Below are 23,238 nucleotides of genomic sequence, written 5' to 3'. Positions count from 1 at the left end.
GATTTATTTAAGCAAATATATATACAGGTGATACATATTTAGGTAGAACCCACAAAACCTCAGGTTTTTCATGAGTAAATGGAGGACTGACCTGCATTTGGAACAGTCTGTTCTGGATCATACAGTTGGCTCCGCCCTGTGCCTTCAGTGCTAAATTGTCACACTGGCTTCCTGTCCCCTTAGGGTCTAGAGTCCGGAAGGGCGGAGAAATAATTTAGGCACTGGAATAAAGGGATAAATAATAACAGAGTAGAGAAGGGATCATTTTATGGAAGCATAAGGGAGGGAATTTAATCCAGATATTAAGAGTAAAAAAGGGCTTCCCCCAAAACATGGGATTTAGGCCTTCACAGGTCTTGCAGCAATGAATAGTTTCTATTCATCCCTTTTGAAATCTTCAGATCTTCAGGAGCCAGTGGGGAGTGGCAGAAGGAGGTCAAGCACCAGCTCATTGCATGGCAGCTGTTTAAAATTAGACAAATTACTTAGCTCTGAGCCTTAACTTCCTCATCTGTACATTCAAGAATAATAATACCTTGGTCATGAGGGTTTTTCTGGAGATTAATAAGCTAATATATATTTAAGCATGTGAAACAAAGAACACATTAAATAAAGGGCAATTCCTTTCATTCTGATAATACTTGTCACCACCAAGCACAGTCTCTCTTACAATACCAAACTCGGGTTTCTACCTAAATAAGGTAGCTCCTAAAACCTGGGATATATGACCAGATTGAGTCGATTCGGTTTGGGCACCATCCGAGTAAATAAAGATGGACCAGCACATAAATTCCTCTGTTATGACAACACATTCCATTCAGAATGAACTGAAATGCCATGAATCTTATCTTTTAGATGATATAAAACACAAAAAGCACATAGAAGAAAATAAAGGCATTTTACAGGAGGTATATTCAGGCTGATTAGTGAAGAACAGATCAATTTTCACAGGCGCAGGAAATTTGAAGGGGTAGAAAATACGGTAAGGGAGGCTGAAATAGATGTAGAACACTTTTCAAAAGGCTGATTAAATATAGAAAGGGAGGAAATCACAGTGTGTTCTCGAATTTCCCTGGGGCTCTGCGGTTGGCTTGCTGTTCTCTTTCATATACCTCTCTTCTACACTGTTTTCAAAGGGCACCTCTAGGCTTTGTACTCTCAAATCTATCTGTGAGTGCTCCCGGCTTCCCACTGAGTTCAGATTAGTACATTTCACCAGCTGAAGGCCCACTGAACCTAGCCTATAGGCTATCAAGCCTATTACCACTGCTCCCCTGCTTCTCCGCCACTCAACATAATTAAAAATGGAATTCATTCCCCTTTCTGAACCTTCTTGAATATTTCCTATTAGTTCCCAGCACACCATCCACCCAATCATCCGAAGTGGAAGCTCCAGAATTAAATTTGGGTTTGTTCCTTTCTTTTAGCCCCAATTGCTAGCCCCACATTTCATCAGTCTGCAAGTCCTAATCTCTTCTACCATTTCATCCCGTAGGATAGGGCACTGTCACATAGCACCAGCCTTGCCCACCCAAGTGTGCATAGGAAGGGCCACATCAGCATCCTCTGGGAATTTGTTCAAACTGCAGATTTTCGGGTCCCACCCCGTACCTACCAAATCAGAAGGTGCATGTTAACAATTTGCTGTGATACTTACAAGAAGAAATACACATATGGTCTTCATTCTATTTCTGGCACAGAGCTCCTAAAATCCTTGAAATTTCCTAAAGGTGTCTTTTGTTAGGTTAATGAGGTGACTTTCAGGATGCACCTGAGGCTGGGGGCTGGTTGCCAGGGGGAACAACACTGTGATTAGAGGTTTAGCACTTTCAGTCCCACCCACCAACCTCTGGGGAGGGGAGTGGGGCTGGAGATTGAGTTCAATCATGCCTATGTCATAAAGTTTCCATAAAACCCCAAAAGGACAGAGTTTGGAGAGCTTCCGGGTTTGATGGACACACAGAGATTTGGGGAGAGTGGAGTGCTAGGGGGACATGGACGCTCTGAGCCCTTTCCCCCTGCCTTGCCCTGGGCATCTCTCCCATCTCGCTGTGGCTGAGTTATATCTTTTTATAATTAAGTAAGTAAAATGCGTCTCTGGGTTCTGTGAGCCACTGCAGCAAATTAATCAAACCCAAGGAGGGGGTCATTGGAAGCTCCAATCTATACCTGGTCGGTCAGAAGCACAGGGGACAACTTGGACTTGCCACTGATGGCTGAAGTGGAAGGGATTTTGGAGGACTGAAGCCTTCACCTGTGGGATCTGATGCTGTCTCCACATAGACAGAGTCAGAATTGACTGTGGCGTTGGAAAACCCACACAACGGAATTGGTCTCAGAATCACAGGTGTCCAGGTGACTCCATTCCAGCGATCATCAGGCTTAATTACTTCCTGCTTTTTTATTGAAAGATTTTCAAATATGTAAGAATTAATGCCTTAAGAGCACTGATAGTGTGACAGGTACGAGATGGTATTTCAGGTCCCTGCTTAACTAGCAAGGTGGGGCATCTTCCATATGTTTATTGCCTTCCATTTTTCTGCTCTGTTACCTTTTTTGTGTACACACATTGCCCATTTTCCAATCGAGCATTCTGGATCTTAATCTTTTGTGAGTCATATGAATTGCAAATATCTTCTCCAAGTGGGGGATTTGCCTTATGCTTTGTCTATGGAATTCTGTTGCCTTATATAGTAAAAATTTTTTAATGAAGATATATAATTCATATACCATAAAACTCACCATTTAAAAAGTATATAGTTCTCAGGGGTGGAGACGGATGGAACAGATAAAGGGGGATTAAGAGAGATAAACTTCCACTTATAAAATAAATAAGTCGTGGAGATAAAAATCTAAAGTATACAGTATTTTGCTTTTTCGTTTTAGTAGTTTTATTTGTGCTTTTCTCTTTTATTTTAGAAATCTTTCCTATCCTGATACCATAATGTCATTCTCTCTTTTTTTAAAAAGCTGTAAATGTTTGCTTCTTGCATTTATGTAATTAATCCAATAGGAATAGGCTTTTGGGGGTGGTGTGATGGAGTGATCTAGTTTAATGTTAACCCATATGGATAGCTAATGCACCATTTATTAAATAATCTATCCACCTCCACTGGTTTGTAATGCCATCTGTTATCTATCAAATTCCCATATATTCATGAGTCAATCTCTAAGTTCTATATTCTGTTGGTTTATCTGTGAACCAGTATCACACAATTTATTTTCTATAACTTTATAATAAATCTTGATGTCTCCAAGGCATGTCTCCTCACTTTGTTCTTTCTCATATCTGTCTTTTATTTTCCTACTGTCCCACATAAACATGAGGCTCAGTCTGTCAAAGTCAACAGAAAAATGGTCCAAAAAATGGGTTTTGATTAGAATTCTACCAAATTTACATAGAGTTCAGGGAGAACTGACATATCCCAGTATTGGCATCCTTACTGTATTCCCATCTACAATTTGATAAATCTCTTAATTTCTTCAGGCGTCTCTTTCATCCCTTGAAATTTTTATATGTTTATGTTACTCAGTAAATGCCATACATGTATTATTGCTGGATTTCTTACAAGGTATCTTATAGTTTTTGATGCTGTGAGATTTGTGTGCTACATAAATATTACATTGTCTGAACATTGCTGATATATAGGAATGCACTAATTTTTGTACACTGAGCTTGCATGATGCAATCTTGGTGAGTTCTCATTCATTTTTATAGTCCGAGGAGTATAGGCAATCATATCATTTAAAAATAATAACAATTTAGCTCCTTCATTTCCAATTCTTATCACTTTTTTTAACTTACCTTGTTGGTTACACTGACCAGAACAGTAGGATGCTGAATAGAAGGTGCTAGCTTGCCTTACAGTTGCCTTTAAGGAGAAAGGTTATAATATTGTACCACTAAATCTGGCATTTTTGGTAGGGGTGGTCTTTGTTTTGAGATATTTATAAGGTGAAGACATTTTCCTCTATATTCTTAGTTTGCTGAATGTTTTTTTTTTAACTCTATGTAAGCGATGAATTTTATTAATTGCTTTTCAAGGTTAACCTTGGAATTACTCTCTTTCAAGAAGCCTTCCTAGGACCCTAAACTTGGACCCAATTCCACTGCATTTTGTGCTTTTCCTAGTAGATTAAACTATCTCTTATAGGTCTATGCTCCCCAGTAGCTTATAAACAATTCAGGGGCAAGAGCCATGTTTGATTCAAGGCTATATCCACCAGAACCTGGTGTAGAACATAGAATATCTCTATACATATTTATAATTTCCTGAGAACATGTTCTAGAAACTTAATTTCTTCCTAAAGATAAATTATGTTTCTGACATTTAAGCTTAATTTACAAGGGCAATTATGATGAAATAGAATATAAATTTGACTGAGAAGAATTTTAGATTTCTACATGTTTATACTTGCTCTTAATAAAATAACCCATAAAATATAAATGGCTTCTGATAAACACTGACTTAATTCTTATATTAAACATAATTTGTTACTACATTTGAAATCAAATTCATATTTGTTTTAACATTATATTAATTATTTATCTTTGTGTCATGATTAAAAATAAGACCCCCACAAATTTCTATTTGCTCAGTAAGCACCTTTCAGCGTTGTTTTTTTAATATCTAAGTACTAAGAATATTTTAAGTTAATTAATTTAAATGATGTTTTTACCAATACCAAAAGCCTTTCAAAATGCATTATGTTCCAGTCAGTATTTGAAGAGCCTCACGTGTTTTATTCAGAATGCTGAGCTACTTAATGAGCAAAGGACTTCAAATGCCATTTGAAAATATGAAACCTTTGTCTTTTAACTTGGTTTTGCTTCCATGCATAATATGGCTCTAAAATCACAGTAGTGATATTTATTACCTGTCCTTGCAAAACTGTGCGCAATACATCTTTCACATTTCATTGAGAAGAAAAGAAACTTAATTCCACCAGGATCTCCATTATTAGTTCTTCCTCTTGATTTTTTTTCCCCATGGGGATTTTGTGTTGGCTGGATGGTGCTCTGAAATCCCTAGACAGAGCTGCATTTTACAGAGGCAAACTGGAAGAGCAAAAATCTATTTTTGAGTAAAAGAATTAAATCTTATATTTTGTTATCTGGCTCACTAAGTCCAACCTAGGCATTATTGGGTTCATATTCAATATTAGGCAATTCTTTTTTTCCTCACATAGCAGTTTCCCTTCATTTCCAATAAAGTCCTGTTTTTACTTTGTTCCATTACTAACAGTAATTAGCCATTCAATTACCCCCTCTCTCCCCTTGAATTCTTCCAATTCTAAAGAGTACTCTACAACCACATCTTCATGCTGGATCGTCTCTCTTGAAAATGTCAATTAATCAGCCGCAAAAATTGAAATATCCCTTTCCATATTCATCACAGATGTTTATTTTTCATGGGCAAGAGTGGCTGAATGAAATATTTGAGAATCAACTTGATGAGAAATTAATTGTTTACTTCTTGAATTGTCCCAATCCTCACTTTGAAGGATAGTGAGGCTTTTAATCTTCAGGTAGTTACCCTGTGATGAAAAATGTCAAAAATGGAGAAATAATTCCAAGGTCACATAACCTGTCATGTTGTTCTAAATAGTGCAACATTAGAAAGTGTTTATTCCAAGTCCTTTCTCTATGGGATAAAGAAAATAATGTCCATTTGGCCCTTCTCACCTGTGTCCCTTGTTACAGTGATGTCTAAAAATGTGTCATTTCTATATAAAACCAGCTGTCTTATTTCCAGAAAAATAATGGATTATTTTGTTTCAGTTTTGTTAAGTATGGTCAATAAAAGTATGTAATCTACCAATAAAAGTATGTGAAAGTCAGGACCTATCTTTTGTCTTCCCTACAGACTCATTTGCCATATTCAAAGTTTAACCTTCACTCTCTAGCAACATTGAATGACACGGGTTTTCCCAAAGTGATCATTTTCCTTTCTTATATCTTTTCCTTTGCAACTGAGAGTCTCTCTCTCTCTGGTATGTACTTCCCTTTCTTCACTGTCCATTTATGTAAATATATACTCTTTCTTCAACACTCTGATCCAATGTCATGTTTCTAAACATTTCTTTCTAAACACACACACACACACACACACACACACACACACACACACACACACACAAAGACATAGCTGTTTTCTCTCTTCCTGGCCCTCCAATGGCACTTTATAGATTAATTCATTGAATTAGAATTATTTGTTTACACTTTATTCTCTTATGAGATTGTGAAATCCTAGAAGTCAAGGTATATCATTTATTCATTTTTGGATCCCAGATTCCGTACTGCCATGGTAATTAATGGGCACTCCATATGTATTTGTAAATAACTGATTGGATAGTATATGTTGACTTCTGTAAAAGCATTCTTAAATTCTGGAAAATGATACTATTTTTCTATATTGAGCTTATTATCTATAACCATAATGACCAAAAGTAAATATGCTATTTTAAATTGACTTACGTTAAATAGACTTATTGTGGTGATCATTTTGCAATATATACAAATACTGAATCATTATGTGGTACACCTGAAACTAATATAATGTTATATGCCAATTATATTTCAGTTAAAAAAGTAGATATGCTATTAAAAGTTGAAATTTTAAAGTTTTTCATGAGACATAAGTAAAATTAAGAATTCTTAACTGAAAAAAGAAAAAAAATGTGGTGATGTATAATCTGAATTTATTTGTCAAAATTAACTCATATTTAGAATATAAAATGTCTACAAAGGAGGGACCTGAGTAAAATAAGACTTCTCAACTAAAAGGTAAGTTGAAAGTTAGCTCTTGCGATCTCTTTATAAAATGAGCCTTCGTGGTTAATTTGCAAAACAGAAAGGAGACTTGAAGTAAACAGAGTTAAGGGCTAAACATCTCTATTCTGATTATTTTAGAGGGGCCTCAGCAATGAGGATTGAGTGTACCTTCCCATACCAATTTGTGAACAGTCTAGAGTGACCCAAATTGTATTTTGTACTCTTTTTACTTCATTTTAAATACAGCCAAGATATCTTCTATTTTGAAAACAAACAAAAATAGAAACCAAATTATAACCAATTTATAAAATTAGTCATTTAGGATACATAACATTCCGTTATGTTTACTGCTTTCTTCCTTATTACTTTTCTAATAACTACAAGGATTTGATTTTCTGTTAAGATGATTAAAATGATTTTAGTAAGAATGTACCTGGATACTTGGAAGAGAGGAAGTATAGTTTATGAGTTCCAAAATAGCAATATTTGAAAACATGTGCATGAAAGAACTTTTGTAAGCATTCTTGGAATGACTGTTCTCCCCAGCTACTCGCCCCCCCCCACCCCAACTTAAAAAAAAAAAGCCTTGGGTGGAGTTAAGAACTCTTTTCAAATCTTAAACAATAAGTGGAAATCCTGAAAATGTATTCTCCTTTATTCAGTGGGGGAAAACACTTTAAAGCTTCTGTCTCTCTCTTTTTTTTTTTTTCTCCTAAGAATTGTTTAGCAAAGGATTTACTTGGCTTCTATTTTGAACAGAAAATTCAGTTTTAACGGCCTGAAATATAATGCCATCTGCTTTTCTTCCTCTCCCCCCACACAAAACACAATCCCTTTTTTCAAACATAACAAGTACATGGCCCAAATAACCCAGATAAATATATCAGTTCAACTAATTCTTTACTTTAACCAAGGGTAAAATTAAAATGTGCCATAAAAATGTAAATGTGAATGCAAATATAAAACATACAAAGCACATCTATACATTTAAATTTCTTAAGTTCTAATTAAGTCATTTTGTCTTCTCTATATATTTACCAGGGTAGAGGTAGCTATGAGGTGAGAAATGAGGGCACAATACAAACCAGGATGGACATTAGCAGGTGGGACCAGGAGCCAGGGGACCAAAGAATCACAGAACCCCTCTGAAGCCAGTTTCCTCAAATCTGTACCACCTGCTGGGCCCACTTACACATCTCCCCATAGCAGCAAATAGCTGGCATGTGGAATATACTCGAAAATAGAACTGGAATTCAGTAATAATGTATTTTAAACTACTTTAAAAGTGAGAAGTGACATACAAATGTGAAATATCATTATATATTTATATTCAGGGTATTCTGAACTGATTAGTTCTTGTAAATATCATTCTGACTGATCTCTAATGTAAGAAGGGGACTTAATCCCATTTTCAACAAGATTCCCATGAGAAAAAAAACCATTTTATTTAGGGTTTATTTTGCATTTCAAAGAATGCTTAAAATTCTACTCATCAATCTTTATTACAGCCTAACATTTCTTATATAGCCGTGATAGACTTCAAGAGTATCCTGAATATGATTCTTTCTGGCCTTATTCAGAGACTTGATCTCTAATATCAGCCCCAGCTTTGATTCTAGGAAGTTTATGTGGTGCCAGCTTTTCTAACCTCAGAAGGAGGATGAGTTACAAGCCATATCAGTGGACACATCCCTAAAATAGCCAGACACATTTCCCTTCATGCCTAATCTTTCCTGTTTCTACTAAAGCCTTCACAGGCCAGGAGTTAAGCCACAACAGAACAGCTCCCAGATCATCCTGATATGCACTTGAAAAGTAAAAACTAAGGAGCTAGTCTAAGAAGCTAGACTCTGTTATTGGAAAGCCATGGGCGATTTTTGACTCCGAAAATTCTTAACATTCCTAATTTTCTGATTTCTCCACTTCAAGATCTGTGTAGAAGAACTGAGATTTGTACACCTTTCAGACATACAACTCTGAAGGTGGTTCTTGCTTCTCCATTTCCCTTTGCCCAGAAGCAACTCCAAAACAATTTTTTTTTTTTTTTTTGCTTAGGCTCCACACCCAGTGTGAAGCCCAACATGGGGCTTGAACTCATGACCCAAGATCAAGACCTGAGCTGAGATCAAGAGTCAAACATTTAACCAACTGAGCCATCCAGGCGCTCCTCCAAAACACATTCTTAATTTGTTATGGGGAAATTCTCAACACATCCTATGTGTGTATGTTTCATTGGTGTTTGTAGTTGGTTACCCCTTTACACTGTTGATGGCCTTTCTTGGGCTCTAAACTTATTTCTTGAAGTTGTTTACTATGCATTATGTAAAAAATTGACATTTCATATCTCAACTGTTTTTTATTCATAATGTCTCCTTTCCCTGATATCTACTGAATGGGTTAGACAAACACATGGCAAAGTAAACTAGCCATAATTAAATGGCAAATTCTAGCTTACAAATCCTTCAACAAAGCAGAAAAAAGCATATAATTTACAATGTTAAAAAATGATCAATAATATGAATGCAGTTGACTAAAACCATTATTATTCTGGAACACAAATTAAGCAGTAAGAAGATACTTTTTAATTCCCTTCTAATAAAAGCAGCTTATTTTGCATATCAATTTGCACATTTTGTCAAATAATATAACACACTAGATAGTGATGAGTGTTTAGTATCTCCGTGAAGATTTTATGTCAATAACGACTCTCAAAATTTCTTGCCCCTAACTATAATGTAGTACTTTGTGAAAACATAACCGAGCAATGGGCAGAGCATCAATAGTGCCAAAGTACTCACGAGAGGATATTCCCAATATAAGCGTAGTAGGAGCAACAGTAGGGTGTGGTTCCATCACAGCAGTAAGATCTGCAGTCTTTCCCACACTGAGCAAGGCAATCCTCTGCAACATAAACACCGCATATGTCCTTTATAGTTCTGAAATCACAGCTGCATTAAAAAGTCTTCTATTTCATATCTCGCCCTCAAAGACCACTCTTCAGTGCATTTAGATATTCACTTTATGTACTCAGAATTCCAAGACGTGTGTAAGCATCTAAACGAGTCTTCCTTCCCTCCTGGACATAAATCTAGAAGAGGCAAAGGTCATTCTTTTTTTAATTTCCTAATCAAGTACCATAATTGGTAGTTAGAATTGTTGAATGAGACAATGAAAGGAGAAATGAATGATCCAACGAATCAGTCATTCAATTTTTCAATACAATTCTTTTTTTAACAGAGTTCTTATAATAATTTTGAAATGATAAAGTCTTGACTTGAGGGTCATACTCCCAATTAACTTCATTTTATGGAAAGTGTGATTGACGTGTATAAAGTTAACTGGAGATAATTTTAAAATAATGTATATTTTCATGACAGTGTATTATATGTTATCCTTTCTCTACACTTTTTTATCTTAGTAATTACACTTTGCGCACATCTGGTCACACAAATGAGTCTGCGTATACGTCCTGTCAATCCATCTGGATTGGAAGATAATTAGTTACTTGTAGAAGAGGTTCCTGTAGATAACTAACTTGTAAATAATTAAGAATTTATTTAATGCCAGATTTAAGAATCAATAAGTTATGAAACAGCACTGTGGGAAGAGGAAAAGGTATTTTCTGAGTAAAAAGGACTTGTTGGAGCTGATAAAACCAAATTACTGTCTTTTTTCCCCTATGTTTTGGGTAATGAAAATTAGACCCAAAATGCTGAATAAAAGTTACCCTGGCTTTTAAAATTCTTTGTGCTACCTCAGTGATTTATGTTAAGATTATCAGTTATACTCGGTGGTATAAATTATAATGGATATGTGAGTTTCAGGTACATGATTAGGAAAACATTAAGTTATGGGCTGGTAATTTAAGTTATGTGCTTAAGAATCACAAAATAAGTCCTTTCCAGCTCATTCTCTAAAGGTAACATCAACCAAGAACTAAATTATAGAACACTTTTGCTTTCCTGTCGAATCATAACTGAAAAGTGCACGATGTTACACTATGTCTGTATGTCCATGTGATTGATTTATCCAGAAAGGAAAATTCAGATTTTGTTTTTAAATCACCTCCCTGGCAGGATGATTTTTGACAAATGGATGTGATCAAAAGTTCATTCACCTTTGTCAATACTGCATGGCCTTTGTAGAGCAAGTGAAAACATTCGTATTTTTCCCCTCGATTTTATTTCTACCTTAATGTTTTCTTCTGAGATGTCATAAAAAGAAATGAGAGGAAAAAATAATTACCCTTGTAAGATTCAGAACTCTACTTAAAACCACTGTTAAATTTTGAAGACAGAAACACAATCTAATGATTTTTCGATAGTGTATGCTTTTTGCAGAGTACATCACACTTTTTAAGACTATTTTATCATTTTCTCAGTGAATTTCTATAGCTCTCATTTTTAGTGCTGTTTAGTGAATTCAAATATTTAGACTAGTTAGTTGTCTCAAGAGGCTTCACAGGGATGTTTTGCTTCATGTTCTTTAAAGTCATTTAGATAGTGGGAGAGCTGAGGTCCCCACTTCTGTCTGAGCAAGACAACCCCTACGTAAGTAGCTTCATGGGGTGCCTTGTGAACGACGCCCATGATAGTGACATCTTATTCAGCTCTCCATGAATATCAAAGATCCAATTACTATTATTGTATTCCAATTACTACTGTTATAAGGACATGGTGTTATCAAAATATTTTGAACCAAAGTTACAGGAAACCAAGCCCATTATCATGTAGCCAAGAAGCTGGATTATTCCTACAGCAAACATCAAGATCATGTCACACATTGTTCATTATTTTTTTATGGCATTTTCCAGCACTCCTGTCAACTTCCCAGAATTATACAACTGAAAAGGGCAGATTTAATAGTACGGCAAATACATTCACAATCACATTTCCAAACTCAGGTTTTGACCACGCCTCAAATCTTATTTTAATGTTAGGTGCTTTCTCCAGTTTATTTGAGAATAATTCTATGAAGATCAGATTTGGAAGATACCAGAGCATTTTCTCACTTGTAAAGAATGGAACATTCCAATTGTTTCAGAAGATAAATGACATTACTTCTAATATTCAAGTTAATATCCTTGACAAATAGCCAGTGGAAACTTTCTTCAGTGACTTTAATTAAAAGCATGATCTGGAAGAAGGTTCTCCAACCCTCGCCCCGCCTTGAGGAATGTGTAGCACAGGAAAAGCAACATCTGGCCGCAAGCACTTGCTCAGAAATGGTTCTTGTAAGCTACAGCTGAGGATAAGAAAGGAAGGAAAGGGAGGGAGGGCTGAGGCCCGGGGAAGGTAAAACCTTGGCCAAATCCTGTCTTTGCCGCCTGCATTGGGAGTTGGATAATAATATAAACTTCACTGGGTCTCTTTCCAAAGGTGGTCCCACGGCAAAACATGATGCTTCAGGTAGACAAACTTTGTTCTTACCTCCTTAACGAATGCAACATGAATTTAATGCGTTTGCTTTCGGGGAAAATAATTCAGGCTATGGGCAATGCCTCTACTTAGGTTTTTGTCCCATTAAAGCTGGCAATTCATTTAACGGGGTGTCTCAACTAGTATAGCTGCATGGTCTCCCCACTGAACTCCAGTCCTCACTTCCAGCCACATCTCTTAGTTCCAACCAAAATGAATTATATATTTTTGCAAATAGGTATCTCCTGATTTTCGCCTTTGTTCACAGTATGTCCTATTCCATTCCCCTATGTCCAAGGCTTCCCTATCAAAGGTTGAGTTCCTAAAATTCCTCCTTAATTCAATTTCTCTGAGCAAATATTTATTTATTTATTTATTTTATTTATTTTTAAGATCTTATTTATTTATTTGACAGAGAGAGAGACAGCGAGAGAGGGAACACAAGCAGGGGGAGTGGGAGAGGGAGAAGCAGACTCCCCGCTGAGCAGGGAGCCCGACGCGGGGCTCGACCCCAGGACTCCAGGATCACGACCTGAGCCCAGGGCAGTCGCTTAACCAACTGAGCCACCCAGGGGCCCCAGAGCAAATATTTATTGAGCTCTTCTTGTGGGTCAGGTCTTTTGCTAGTCTCTGGATATTACGCTGAACAAAACAGACAGACATCATCTTCATAGAGCTTATACTCTTAAGCCAGCGATGAGGTCCCCTCCTGTGAACACCTATCGCACACAACTGTCTTCTATGGCACAGCCTTTTATACATGAAAGTAGGCACGCCTTGTCTCCCGGACAAGACTCAGAGCATGGCTTCTGTCCTATACATCACGCAAAATACCTCACTCGCCAAATATTGCATAAATAAGTATGGCAAGCATAATAGGGCTTCTGAAGCAAAGAGTTCAGGAATTAACACCAAAGAACACGTTAGCTAAACATTTCTTATCAAAGACAGTATGTCAATTCAGTATTACTGGCTTGTGATTACTTTGTAGCTTCCTAGGGAGGGATGTGGGAGGAGAGAAGAAATGAATGGAGGAAAACTTCTAAACTAATCAAATTGTTGCCAGCCAGCTCTGCAGATTTCCTGAACCCTGGGGATTGTGCACCTAGCACTGCCGGCACAGGAGGAAAGGAAGTAAAAGTGTTCACATTAGAAGCTTTCGGTTTACCACAGGGAACAAAACAGACAAAAGAGTAAGCTGTTGTTCAAGGGCGCGACTGAGTAAAGATGAGTGAGGTCGTGTTCTATTTTCTTATTTTTGTTTTCTTTGGATAAACAGAGGCGGTAGAAAGAATCATTGCTTCAAGTGAACTAATAAGATTTTAATATAAAGCTAATATTAATGCAATTGTTTCTTTCAGTCTCTCAAATTCTGAAAACCTCACACACTGTACGTAAAAGAAATAAGCATTGCAAACAGGTTACAATGTGGTTTCTCCTCATGAAATAGGAAGTACTTTTCCTACTTTTATAAGTTTTTGTATTTGAAAGTCAGCATTTTCCTTGCAATAAAATATCTTTTAAATAACTTATGGACAGCCACTAATTTACATTTTAGTGTACAAATTGAAAATTTCTATAGAAGTTTCCGGAGTCATTTCTGGCAAGGCTGAATGAGTTCGATTCTCTTGATGTTCTGCAACAATGTTGAAGAACATCTTCATTTCAATTGCAGTATCTTTGTAAGTATCAAAAGCTAAATCAGTGCTACATAAATTTACCTACTGTCTGTAATTTTTGTCCTTGGAAGTGAGAGACATAAAAACACTTTACAAACAACTTTGCTTTTAGCTTGTTTTATGAATACAAAGCAGATGCAAAACCACATGTGTAATTAACCTTATATATGAAAAACCAGTGAAGGGTCATTTTGAGCTCGATCTCAGTCACAATACGAGAAAACCGCTTTGCTCCATCAATTATTAGCAATGCTCAGGAAGAATAATTAGGAGGGAAATGAAATCCCTTTCACCTATAAACAGTGCTTAACGAAATCAATGAAAACAGACTAGTCTCTGGGTGAATTTAGCCCCTCAAAAACTTTATATTTGAACTCAAAGCATCCAATTACCCAGACTACTACCCTTGAGAATGACCTAAAGAAGAAACCCAAAGGTCTAAAGCTTTTTTATTTTGAAATATTCAGAATGTGGGTGTAGCAGGGGCAGGGGGTAGCCTACTGTGAAATGGAAAAGTCACCACATTAGTTTATTTTAAAACTTCAGCAAATACCTCTAATCTCAGGTGCTTTTAAAAGAAGCTTTTCTCCCACCCTCAGTCTCCGCCCTCCAACCTCAGATTCCCGAGTAGTGAATAGGATTGGGTAACTTTTATGCTATCCAGAGAGTGAAATTCCCTAACTGTGGGACTGGGGTTTTTAAGTTGCTTGCGGAAAGAGAAAGAAAGCGAAAAGGATAAAAGGGAAAGTTAAAGAAAAGGAACAAAACAAAACCAAACCGCGTGGAAGTCGAGTCGAGGCACCCGGCGCACCGGCTTCTGTGGCTACCCGGCGGGGACCACACAGTCCTGGCCCTCCCACTAAGGTCCCCGTGCGTCTCGCCCTACCCGCGTTGCCCCGAGGGCGACCCAGGCTCAGTCCCAAGTCCCCTTCCCCTCTCCCGCCACCCCAAGCCACTGACCTGCGTAGACAAAGAGCAGGACCAATTTCGGAAGCAAGATCCCTGGACACCCGGGCAGTCTCCGCGCGTCCATCCAAGCCGGTGGCCGGAGGTTGCGCGCCAGGACAGACGGGCAGACAGACTGGAAAGGGGGCTGGGAGCGAAGGGAGAGCCCCAGACGCGGAGGGGCTGGAGGGCGGTCAGAGGGAGAGGGCAGCACTCCCGACACGGGGGTCGCGGGGAGACGGGGCCATTGCCCTGGGAGCCTACGAGGGGAACCCGGGCCGGCCCGCGCGGGATTGCGCTGGGACGGAGGTCTCTTTGTCTCTGCCCGCGGCGTTCAGGCGGAAGACGAGGCAGCCCGCTCCTGAGTCCTGGGCCACCGGGGCTCACATTTCATCTTCGCGGGTGGCACCGACGTGGGGCTGGGGGCGGGGGTGGCCCCGACTCCTCCCCACCCTCCGGTTCTTCCTTCTGTAGAGAGGGACTCCCTCAGCTAGATGGAACTTTCTCTAACCCTATGTTTTGGCCATTGCTGAGCAGTTTAGCAAGCTCCTTTTTCTTCCTGCCCTCTACTCCTGTTTTTCCTTTAGAAACAATAAGTGAAGAAGAGTTTAGTTTTTTTATCTTTAAACATATGTAGGGAATTTTCAGGGTTGAAGGTACTGAACAAAGAAAGCCAATAAAGAAAGCCCAGGAGAATTGGAAGGTACAGAAACGGTGTAAGGTATCTCTGCTGAAAGCTGATAGAATATTTATTTGTTAAACATCTAAGGCCTTGCCAGTAAAGTCATGGAAAACAAAAAAAGAACATACATGGTCATCACTATTATTAGACACTGTTCTGGAGTTACTGGCCTATGCAATTAGACAAGAGAAAGAAAAAAAGAGTTATAAAAACTGGAAGCAAAATTATCATTTGCAAATGATTTGCTTGTATATGTGGAAAATCAAAGAGAATCAACTCTACAACTCTTAACTAGAGTTAAGTGACTAAAGAATCAATCATTTTCTTTCATGCAAAAAAATCAGAAAGTTCTCAGTTTTATGCATGAAAGAAGAAAAAAGAAATGAATAAGTGAATAAAGACAATTTCTTTACTTATTAAAGAAGCCCCAACATCATAGAGATAACAGATTTCTCAAAATTAATCTAAAAATCTGGGAATTAAACTGAATTTAATAGAAATACCAACATGAGCTTTTTTCAAACCAATCTGATTCTAAAGTTTATGTAGAAAATAAACCTGTAAGAATATCTGTTAAAAAATGAGAGTGATGAATAGGATAAGCATCAATAGAAAATAAATATATTATAACTTCACAATAATTCAAACAGTTTTGATTAACACAAGAATAGATGGGCTCAGTGGAACAGAATGGAGAATATAAAAATAGAGATACATATGTACAGAAATTTACTTTATAGTTTTAAAAAAAGACAGTTTTAAAGCAGAAGAGGAAATGATGGGTTATCCAGTGAATTGTGCTGGGGCCCTAAGTAGGCATCTGTGGAGTCTCATCTCCTTTCATCAATATCAATTTCATATGAATTAAATATTTAAGCTTGAAGATGCAATTATAAAAATATTAGATAAAAAAATGGGAGGATGACATGTAAATAATTATGAAAAAATTATGGAAGTCTTTTCTAAGCATTATAAAAAACTCAGAAGTCATAAAAGAAACAAATTGACCAATCTGACTCCATAAGAATTAAAACTTTCTATATATGGGGGCACCTGGGTGGCTCAGATGGTAAAGCGTCTGCCTTCGGCTCAGGTCATGATCCCAGGGTCCTGGGATTGAGCCCCGTATCGGGCTCCCTGCCCCGCGGGAAGCCTGCTTCTCTCCCTCTCCCACTCCCCCTGCTTGTGTTCCCTCTCTCGCTCGCTCTCTCTCTGTCAAATAAAATCTTTAAAAAAAAAAAACTTTCTATATATGATAAGCCACACATTTGACTGGCAAAAATATTTACAATGCATAGGACAAAGTCCTGATCTCCTAATATGTAAAGAACTTTAAGAATCAATAAGGAAAAGAAAGCCAATAGAAAACTGAACAGGGATATTAATAGAATTATCTATCTATCTATCTACCTATCTACCTACCTACCTATCTTTAGTCTTCTAAACATCCTAACTCCCCCAAAAGAAAAAAAGGTAAAAATCAAATTGACAGTGAGACATCATTTTTCATATAGCAGAGCAACCAAACACAAAACAAAACAAAACCAAACCCAACTTTTAAGGGAGCAATGTATCAAGATTCAAATGCACATGCAATGTAATGTAATCAGTCCTCCTCTAGGAATTTAGTCCTATAAATATGTTGCTGCATGGGTGTAAGAGGATAGGAGGAAAAATCACTTTCAAATAAATATAACCTGAGATCCCTAGTGTGTTCTATGCCTCAGTGAAGTCTTAGCCATCCATCAGTCCCATAAGAAGTCTGATCAGGTCCTTCTCTCCCTCAGTCCCAACAGCTGATCTATCACCAAGTTTTACTGATTGTGCACCTGAACAACACTCAAACATATTTCCATTTTGCTTCTATCTCTGCTCTAATCTAGGCTCTTAGAGTCTCCATTACAACCAGTATCCCTGCCTCCAAGGATATTCTCCAGACTGAAGCTGGAATATTCCTTCTTAAACTATGGATTTTATCACATTCACTCGCCTGTTTAAAACCCAGTGCATTCTTCTTGCTCTTGGGTTAAAATCCAGACATTTAATCCGTGGTTTTCAGAAAATTTATCACTAGGTCCTGTTGCTCTTAACCCGATCTCAACATTCTGCTGAGGAGTACAATCTTAAAATAACTGTGAGAATTTCTAAATAGCTGGGAGAATACCTGAAGGAAGTTTCAGAGATACTAGGATTTTGAGTTCTAAAAGAAGATACAGGTGTAAGTCAGTGTTTGCGAAGCTAGAGAATGATACTGAAGGTTTTTGGAATGGAAAGTTGCTTGCCTCTGCAGATGAAACTGGCTGTAGGACCCTAGGTCCAGGATGGAGAAGCAGGCATCTAGTGGTGAAGGACTGGACCACACCTGCTCAATTGTTGCACGCAGCTCTGGGAGAGGCTGCCTGTTGCCACTGATGCCAGTAGAAAGTTGAAGTATTGATCAGAGTAGCCTCTTCCAGCTTACTTTTGAGAACAGAGAGCCTTCTCCTCATACACTTCAATGAAATGACCAAGCAAGCTTACCTGCTGGTTCAACATTGCACAAGAAATTCCATCTTAAAGTACTCGGGTGATTAGGAGTCCTAATTCAATTGACATCCAAAGACAAAGAAAGATATCAAGCCATTTAAGGAAATGTGGTAGCTTAAAGGAAGGATTTGGAAAAAAAAAAAGAAAGAATATGTATGTATATATGGATGGACATGTATACACAAAAAATGAAATGAAAAACCTTAAAACACAGCAGTAGAGGGCAGAAAAAGTTTCTGGAAGTTAAAGTAAAACTTGATTGGAGATTTTAAAAATATCACAGAAAAAGTTATAAAATCGTCACAGATGAAAAAAACAACTTAGGCTGTAAGGTCAAATAGAGAGCATATTTCATAACATAGAAAAATATGCAATGAAATAGATGATGAATAAAAATATAAGAAATACTAAGGCACATAGAAGAGACCAAATATGGTCTAGATGCAAGCTAGAAAGTTTTAAAATAAACAAAAAGTGAAGAAGCAAACATTTAAAAGATTATTTTTTTAAAATTCCAAGCTATAATAAAATTTGAATTTTCAAATTTAAAATGGTGAGTGAGTTCCAAGAAAACTTTTTTTTTTAAAAGAGGCACACAGGGGGGATGGGCTAGATGGGGGATGGGTATTAAGGAGGGCACCTGTTGTAATGAGCACTGGGTATTGTATGTAAGTGATGAATCACTGAATTCTACTCCAGAAACCAATATTGCACTGTATGTTAACTAAGTAAAATTTTAATGAAAAATAAATTAAAAAATTTAAAAAGAGACATGCATATATACATATCCTAGAGACCTATTTGAGCTAGTATAAATTTAAAATCATATAAATTTTTCAGTATAATAAAAAAAGTTTTCTTAGGAAGAGAATTAGACAGACATCAGACTTCTCATTTGCAACCTTAGAATTTAAGAGAGTGAAAATATTTCTATACCTTTGAAAGATAAAGACTATAGTCCAAGAATCCTATTTCCAAATCAGACTCCAATACGTTTATAACATTATTTATTATAATTTTAAAACATGATAAAGAGCTTATATATCTAGCAGAAGTAGAACAGTTAAGTGAATTAGGATACATGCATATTATGGATTAATATCCAATACTTCAAAATAATGAGGAAAGTCCTTATGATATACAGTTAGGAGGAAAATTGGGAGAGGAAAATATCCAAGGGAAATAACCCATGGATAAATACATTGTGCTATATATCCATGCAGTGAAACACTACTTGGCAATAAAAACAAATTTGAAGAACATGCAACAACATGAATGAATCTCTGGAAGGATATGCTGAACAAAGAAGCCAGACACAAACAAATCACTGCATAATATTGTTTACATGAAATTCTAGAAAAGGCAAAATTAATTTATAATGACAGAAAGCAGATTAGTGGTTGCCTGGGAATGGGGGTAGAAATGCAAATTTGATAGCAGACGGTCATGAGGGAACTTTTGAGGGGTGATGGCAATGTTCTATATCTTGGTAATGGTGGCCATCACCCTGATGTATGCATGTGCTGAAGTCATGCATACACTTAAGTGTACACAGTACACTTAAAATATGTATGTTTCAACGTATGTAAATTAACCTCAGGGAAGTTGAGTTTTTTCTTGAAGATTTATTTTAGAGAGAGAGAGAGCTGGGGGAGGGGCAGAGGGAGAGATAATCCCAAGCAGACTCCCTACTGAGCACAGAGCCCAACGTAAGGCTTGATCCCAGGACCCTGAGATCATGACCTGAATCGAAATCAGGAGTCAGCTGCTCAACTGACTAAGCCACCCAGGCGCCCCAAGGAAGCTGAATTTTTAAAAGCTATCATTAATACATATATGGGAGATAAGAGTACAGACAAATTTGTAAAAATAGCTATTTTTTTGACTCCTGGAATTCTAATTGTTATTTAATAGTTTCCCCAAATTTACACTATAGCTCTACATAGCTCTTAACATATAATAAGTACTAGCTTTAAAAAGATGCATCCATCTTTTGCAATATTATTTTTGTCATTAAACTCATGTCTGTGGAGAAGATTTAATAATACAGAAAAATCTCATGGTCTTTCTAAGGAAAAGCAAAACTACATTTCCTTTGAGATCCTAATTTAGTGAATATATAGATATGTACTTCTTTATTCTTGTTTATGTGTTTTGCAAATACTTTATAGTAAACATGTATTCTTTTATAATGAGAACAATGAGTTTTAAACAAAATCGTTTGGTCTGATCATGTCAGTTAGAGTGGATATTTCCTAACAATTAATATGAAAGTAAATACTATTGCATTTTGAAAATTGAATGGTTTTATCTCCAAAGATATTTTAATTTCTGCCATAGTCCTGAAACTTAAAGATACATATTCATCAATGAACATTTATTAGTATATCATGTGTAATTTGGTGCTGCATTTATATTACAGTTGTGCCTTTGGATGACCCATAAACCAACATTTTAAATGTCAGAAAATGATTAAAAAGCTATAGGTGATATATGAGAGGTGAGTAATTTTAACCTACAGTATTATTTAGAACGAGAGAGATAGAACAGAACAGGATTTCACAGATTGTCCAGGTCAATTTCCCTATTTCATAGATGAGAAAACTAAGGGCAAATTATCAAGTCAGTTAGAGACTCGACAAGTTCCCATGCGGAGAGATCACATATCAGATTTCGCTATGATAAAATAGAGTATGCCTGAGTCTGATGATGATTCCTTTTAAGTGTTTCTGACCCACACTTTCTTTCTTCAAATAATTTATTTCACCATGTAGTCTGACTAGTATAACTTCTCGCAATTTGTTACTCATTAATAAATAAAAAAAATCAAACATTTTGGGTACCTGAAAGTCTTCTATTTGTGCCTGGTCTTTATCTTCATTAGAAGATATGTGGTTGCCAAGAAAAGTAAGACTCAGACAAAGGCCAAAAATCCAGAAGAATGCAAACAGAACCACCACCACCACCACCACACACACAAAAAAAAAACAAAGAAGAAAAAGGGAGATGACATAAAATATGGCATTCGTGGCATAGAATAATTGATTGCTTATTTTGTGCCAGAACCATTTCTAGGTTCTTTAAGATTTTAATTAATACTTTCAGCCTTCTAATGAAGTGGATACTCTTGTTATCACCCTTGCGGTGTGAGCGGAGTCATTGAGACTCAGCATGAATAAATAACTTGGCCCGAGGTCCCACAGCAATGAGTGGTGCCCCGATAATGTAATTTCAGAGCAGGGTTTCTACCCTTAACCACAGAGGCTAAGTTGTCTTTCAAAACTAAGAGCTTGTTTGGATTTGGTGAAGTTTAAGATTCCCAGTTTGGCTGTATCAGAAACAAGAGACCAAGTACTTGCAGATGAGCTTTCTCAATAGCAACTGTTTTTGTTAGTTTCAGTAAAGCTTCATGAGCATCTCTAGTGTGCAAGACCTAGTACAAGCTGTGAGAAGGCTTAAAGAAAGAGCCCTCTTTCAAGCTTTGTGGAAGAGCAGTTTGATAAAAGCACAAAGTACTATTGGCTGTAGGACATTTTTTCTCCCTCAATTCTGTGTTACACAATAATAATCCTCATTATGATGAAATGTTCCTTACATTTTAGAAAATCATCTCCACGTGTGTAGCATCTCATTTAACCAACCTAACAATCCTAAAATGGACTGTGTGACTATTAATTATTTTTTTGCTTTGTATTACTATAATTACGTTACGGTTTAGAAGTATAGTTGGGAAAGCTTCGTGGGTTACAGAAAGACATGTAAAGTCTGTTGAAACACAGATCACTAGACCTATCCCTGATTCACTAGGTTTAGGCAAATCACCCTTTGAAAGTCCTCATTTGGGGGCTCCTGGGTGGTTCAGTTGGTTAAGCATCTGCCTTTAGGTCATGATCCTGGAGTCCTAGGATTGAGCCCCACATCGGGCTCCCTGCTCAGTGGGGAGTCTGCTTCTTCCTCTCCCCCTTCCTGCTCCCCCCCAAATAAATAAATAAATCTTTAAAAAAGTCCTCATTTGTATGTGTCCCAAGGATATTTGATGGGCATCTCAAAATTAAAAGTGGGTTTTGAGTTTGTGGGGGTGCCCACTCAATATGGCCATATTCGCTTTTCAAAGGAAATTTGGGAGAGAGTTCATATAATAACCATATGCTTTGAAATATTAATTTAGTTTAAAAAGTATGTCTATAGGGAAGTCAGTTCACTGAATAATACATCATGGAAATCACTCCATATCAGTTCATAGGTATTGCTTTCATTCATTTTTTATTGTTCCAGGATTTCTAGGAAGATGGCAGAGTAGGAGGATCGTAAGCTCATCTCGTCCCAAGGACACACTTAGACAATAGCCACATCAGTGCACCCGACTCAGAAAATGACCCAAAGATTGGCGGAACAGACCCTCCACAGTTAATCACAGAGAGGAGGCCACATCAAAAGGATGGGAGGGTGGAGACATGGTCAGGAACTAAATTCCTAGGGAAACTAACCACAAATGGGAGGAACTCCACAATCACAGGGAGAGAGGAGCAGACCCACACCGGGCACCTCAGGCACTGGGGACCCGTACCGGAACACAAGTCTTCATAACATTTGGCTTTGAAAACCAGTGGGGCTTAACGTTACAAGTGTTTATAACCAGTGGGGCTGACCATCAGGAACTTTAGAAATCAGTGGACAGGAGAAAACTTGGGAGAGAGGGAGGGTGGTAGCAAACAGTCCCCGCCCTCAAAGATCCAGCATAACAAACTACCTGCCAGGAACTGCATAGAGACAGCAGTTTGAAAGGTGCCTGGGGTATAGGGAAGGAGATTTATTGACTAAACTCAGAACAAATGCTGGAGGGGAGGGGATCTTTAGGAAACTTCTCCAAGAACAGAAGAACTGGTGGGCACCATTCCTCCCTACCCCTCAGCTTAGATACATGGATAACCACAGCAACTGGCACGAATACCCTCTAATCATTTTTTATTGCTCTATAGTATTCTGTTGTAGGTGTGTACCATAATTTTCTAATATGTTGGGGCATTAGAGTGTCCAATATTTTACAATTACAAATGATGCTGCAATAAATAACCTTGAAAATATGTATTTTCTTATTGCTGTATTTGCAGGGTAAGTTCACAGAACTGCAATTGCTGGGTTGAAGGGTAAATGCATATGTACTTTTGTTAAATGTTGCTAAATTCTCTTATAGAGAGAATGCACGGTTGTTCC

General features: G+C 37.4%; 1 protein-coding gene across 2 annotated transcripts in view; it reads right to left on the bottom strand.

The window, feature by feature from the left end:
- CYYR1 (cysteine and tyrosine rich 1) overlaps positions 1-15,232 on the bottom strand; it is a 93,465-nt gene extending 78,233 nt beyond the window's left edge. Inside the window, exons 1-2 of one of the 2 annotated variants that reach the window (XM_073891534.1) lie at positions 14,832-15,232; positions 9,574-9,676 (exon numbers count right to left, since the gene is read on the bottom strand). In XM_073891534.1, the coding sequence (XP_073747635.1) occupies positions 9,574-9,676; positions 14,832-14,904 (176 nt within the window). In that variant the 5' untranslated portion in view covers positions 14,905-15,232. The remainder of the gene's footprint in view (positions 1-9,573; positions 9,677-14,831) is intronic. The other variant, XM_025867968.2, reaches the window with a different exon arrangement.
- Between the last annotated feature and the right edge of the window lie 8,006 nt (positions 15,233-23,238).

This window comes from Callorhinus ursinus, unplaced genomic scaffold (genome assembly GCF_003265705.2).
Source record: "Callorhinus ursinus isolate GAN/ISIS: 27379988/994484 unplaced genomic scaffold, GSC_fseal_2.0 scaffold1, whole genome shotgun sequence".
NCBI lineage: Eukaryota > Metazoa > Chordata > Mammalia > Carnivora > Otariidae > Callorhinus > Callorhinus ursinus.
The sequence above is the reverse complement of the archived record's forward strand: the minus strand, read 5'-3'. Positions and strand labels throughout refer to the sequence as shown.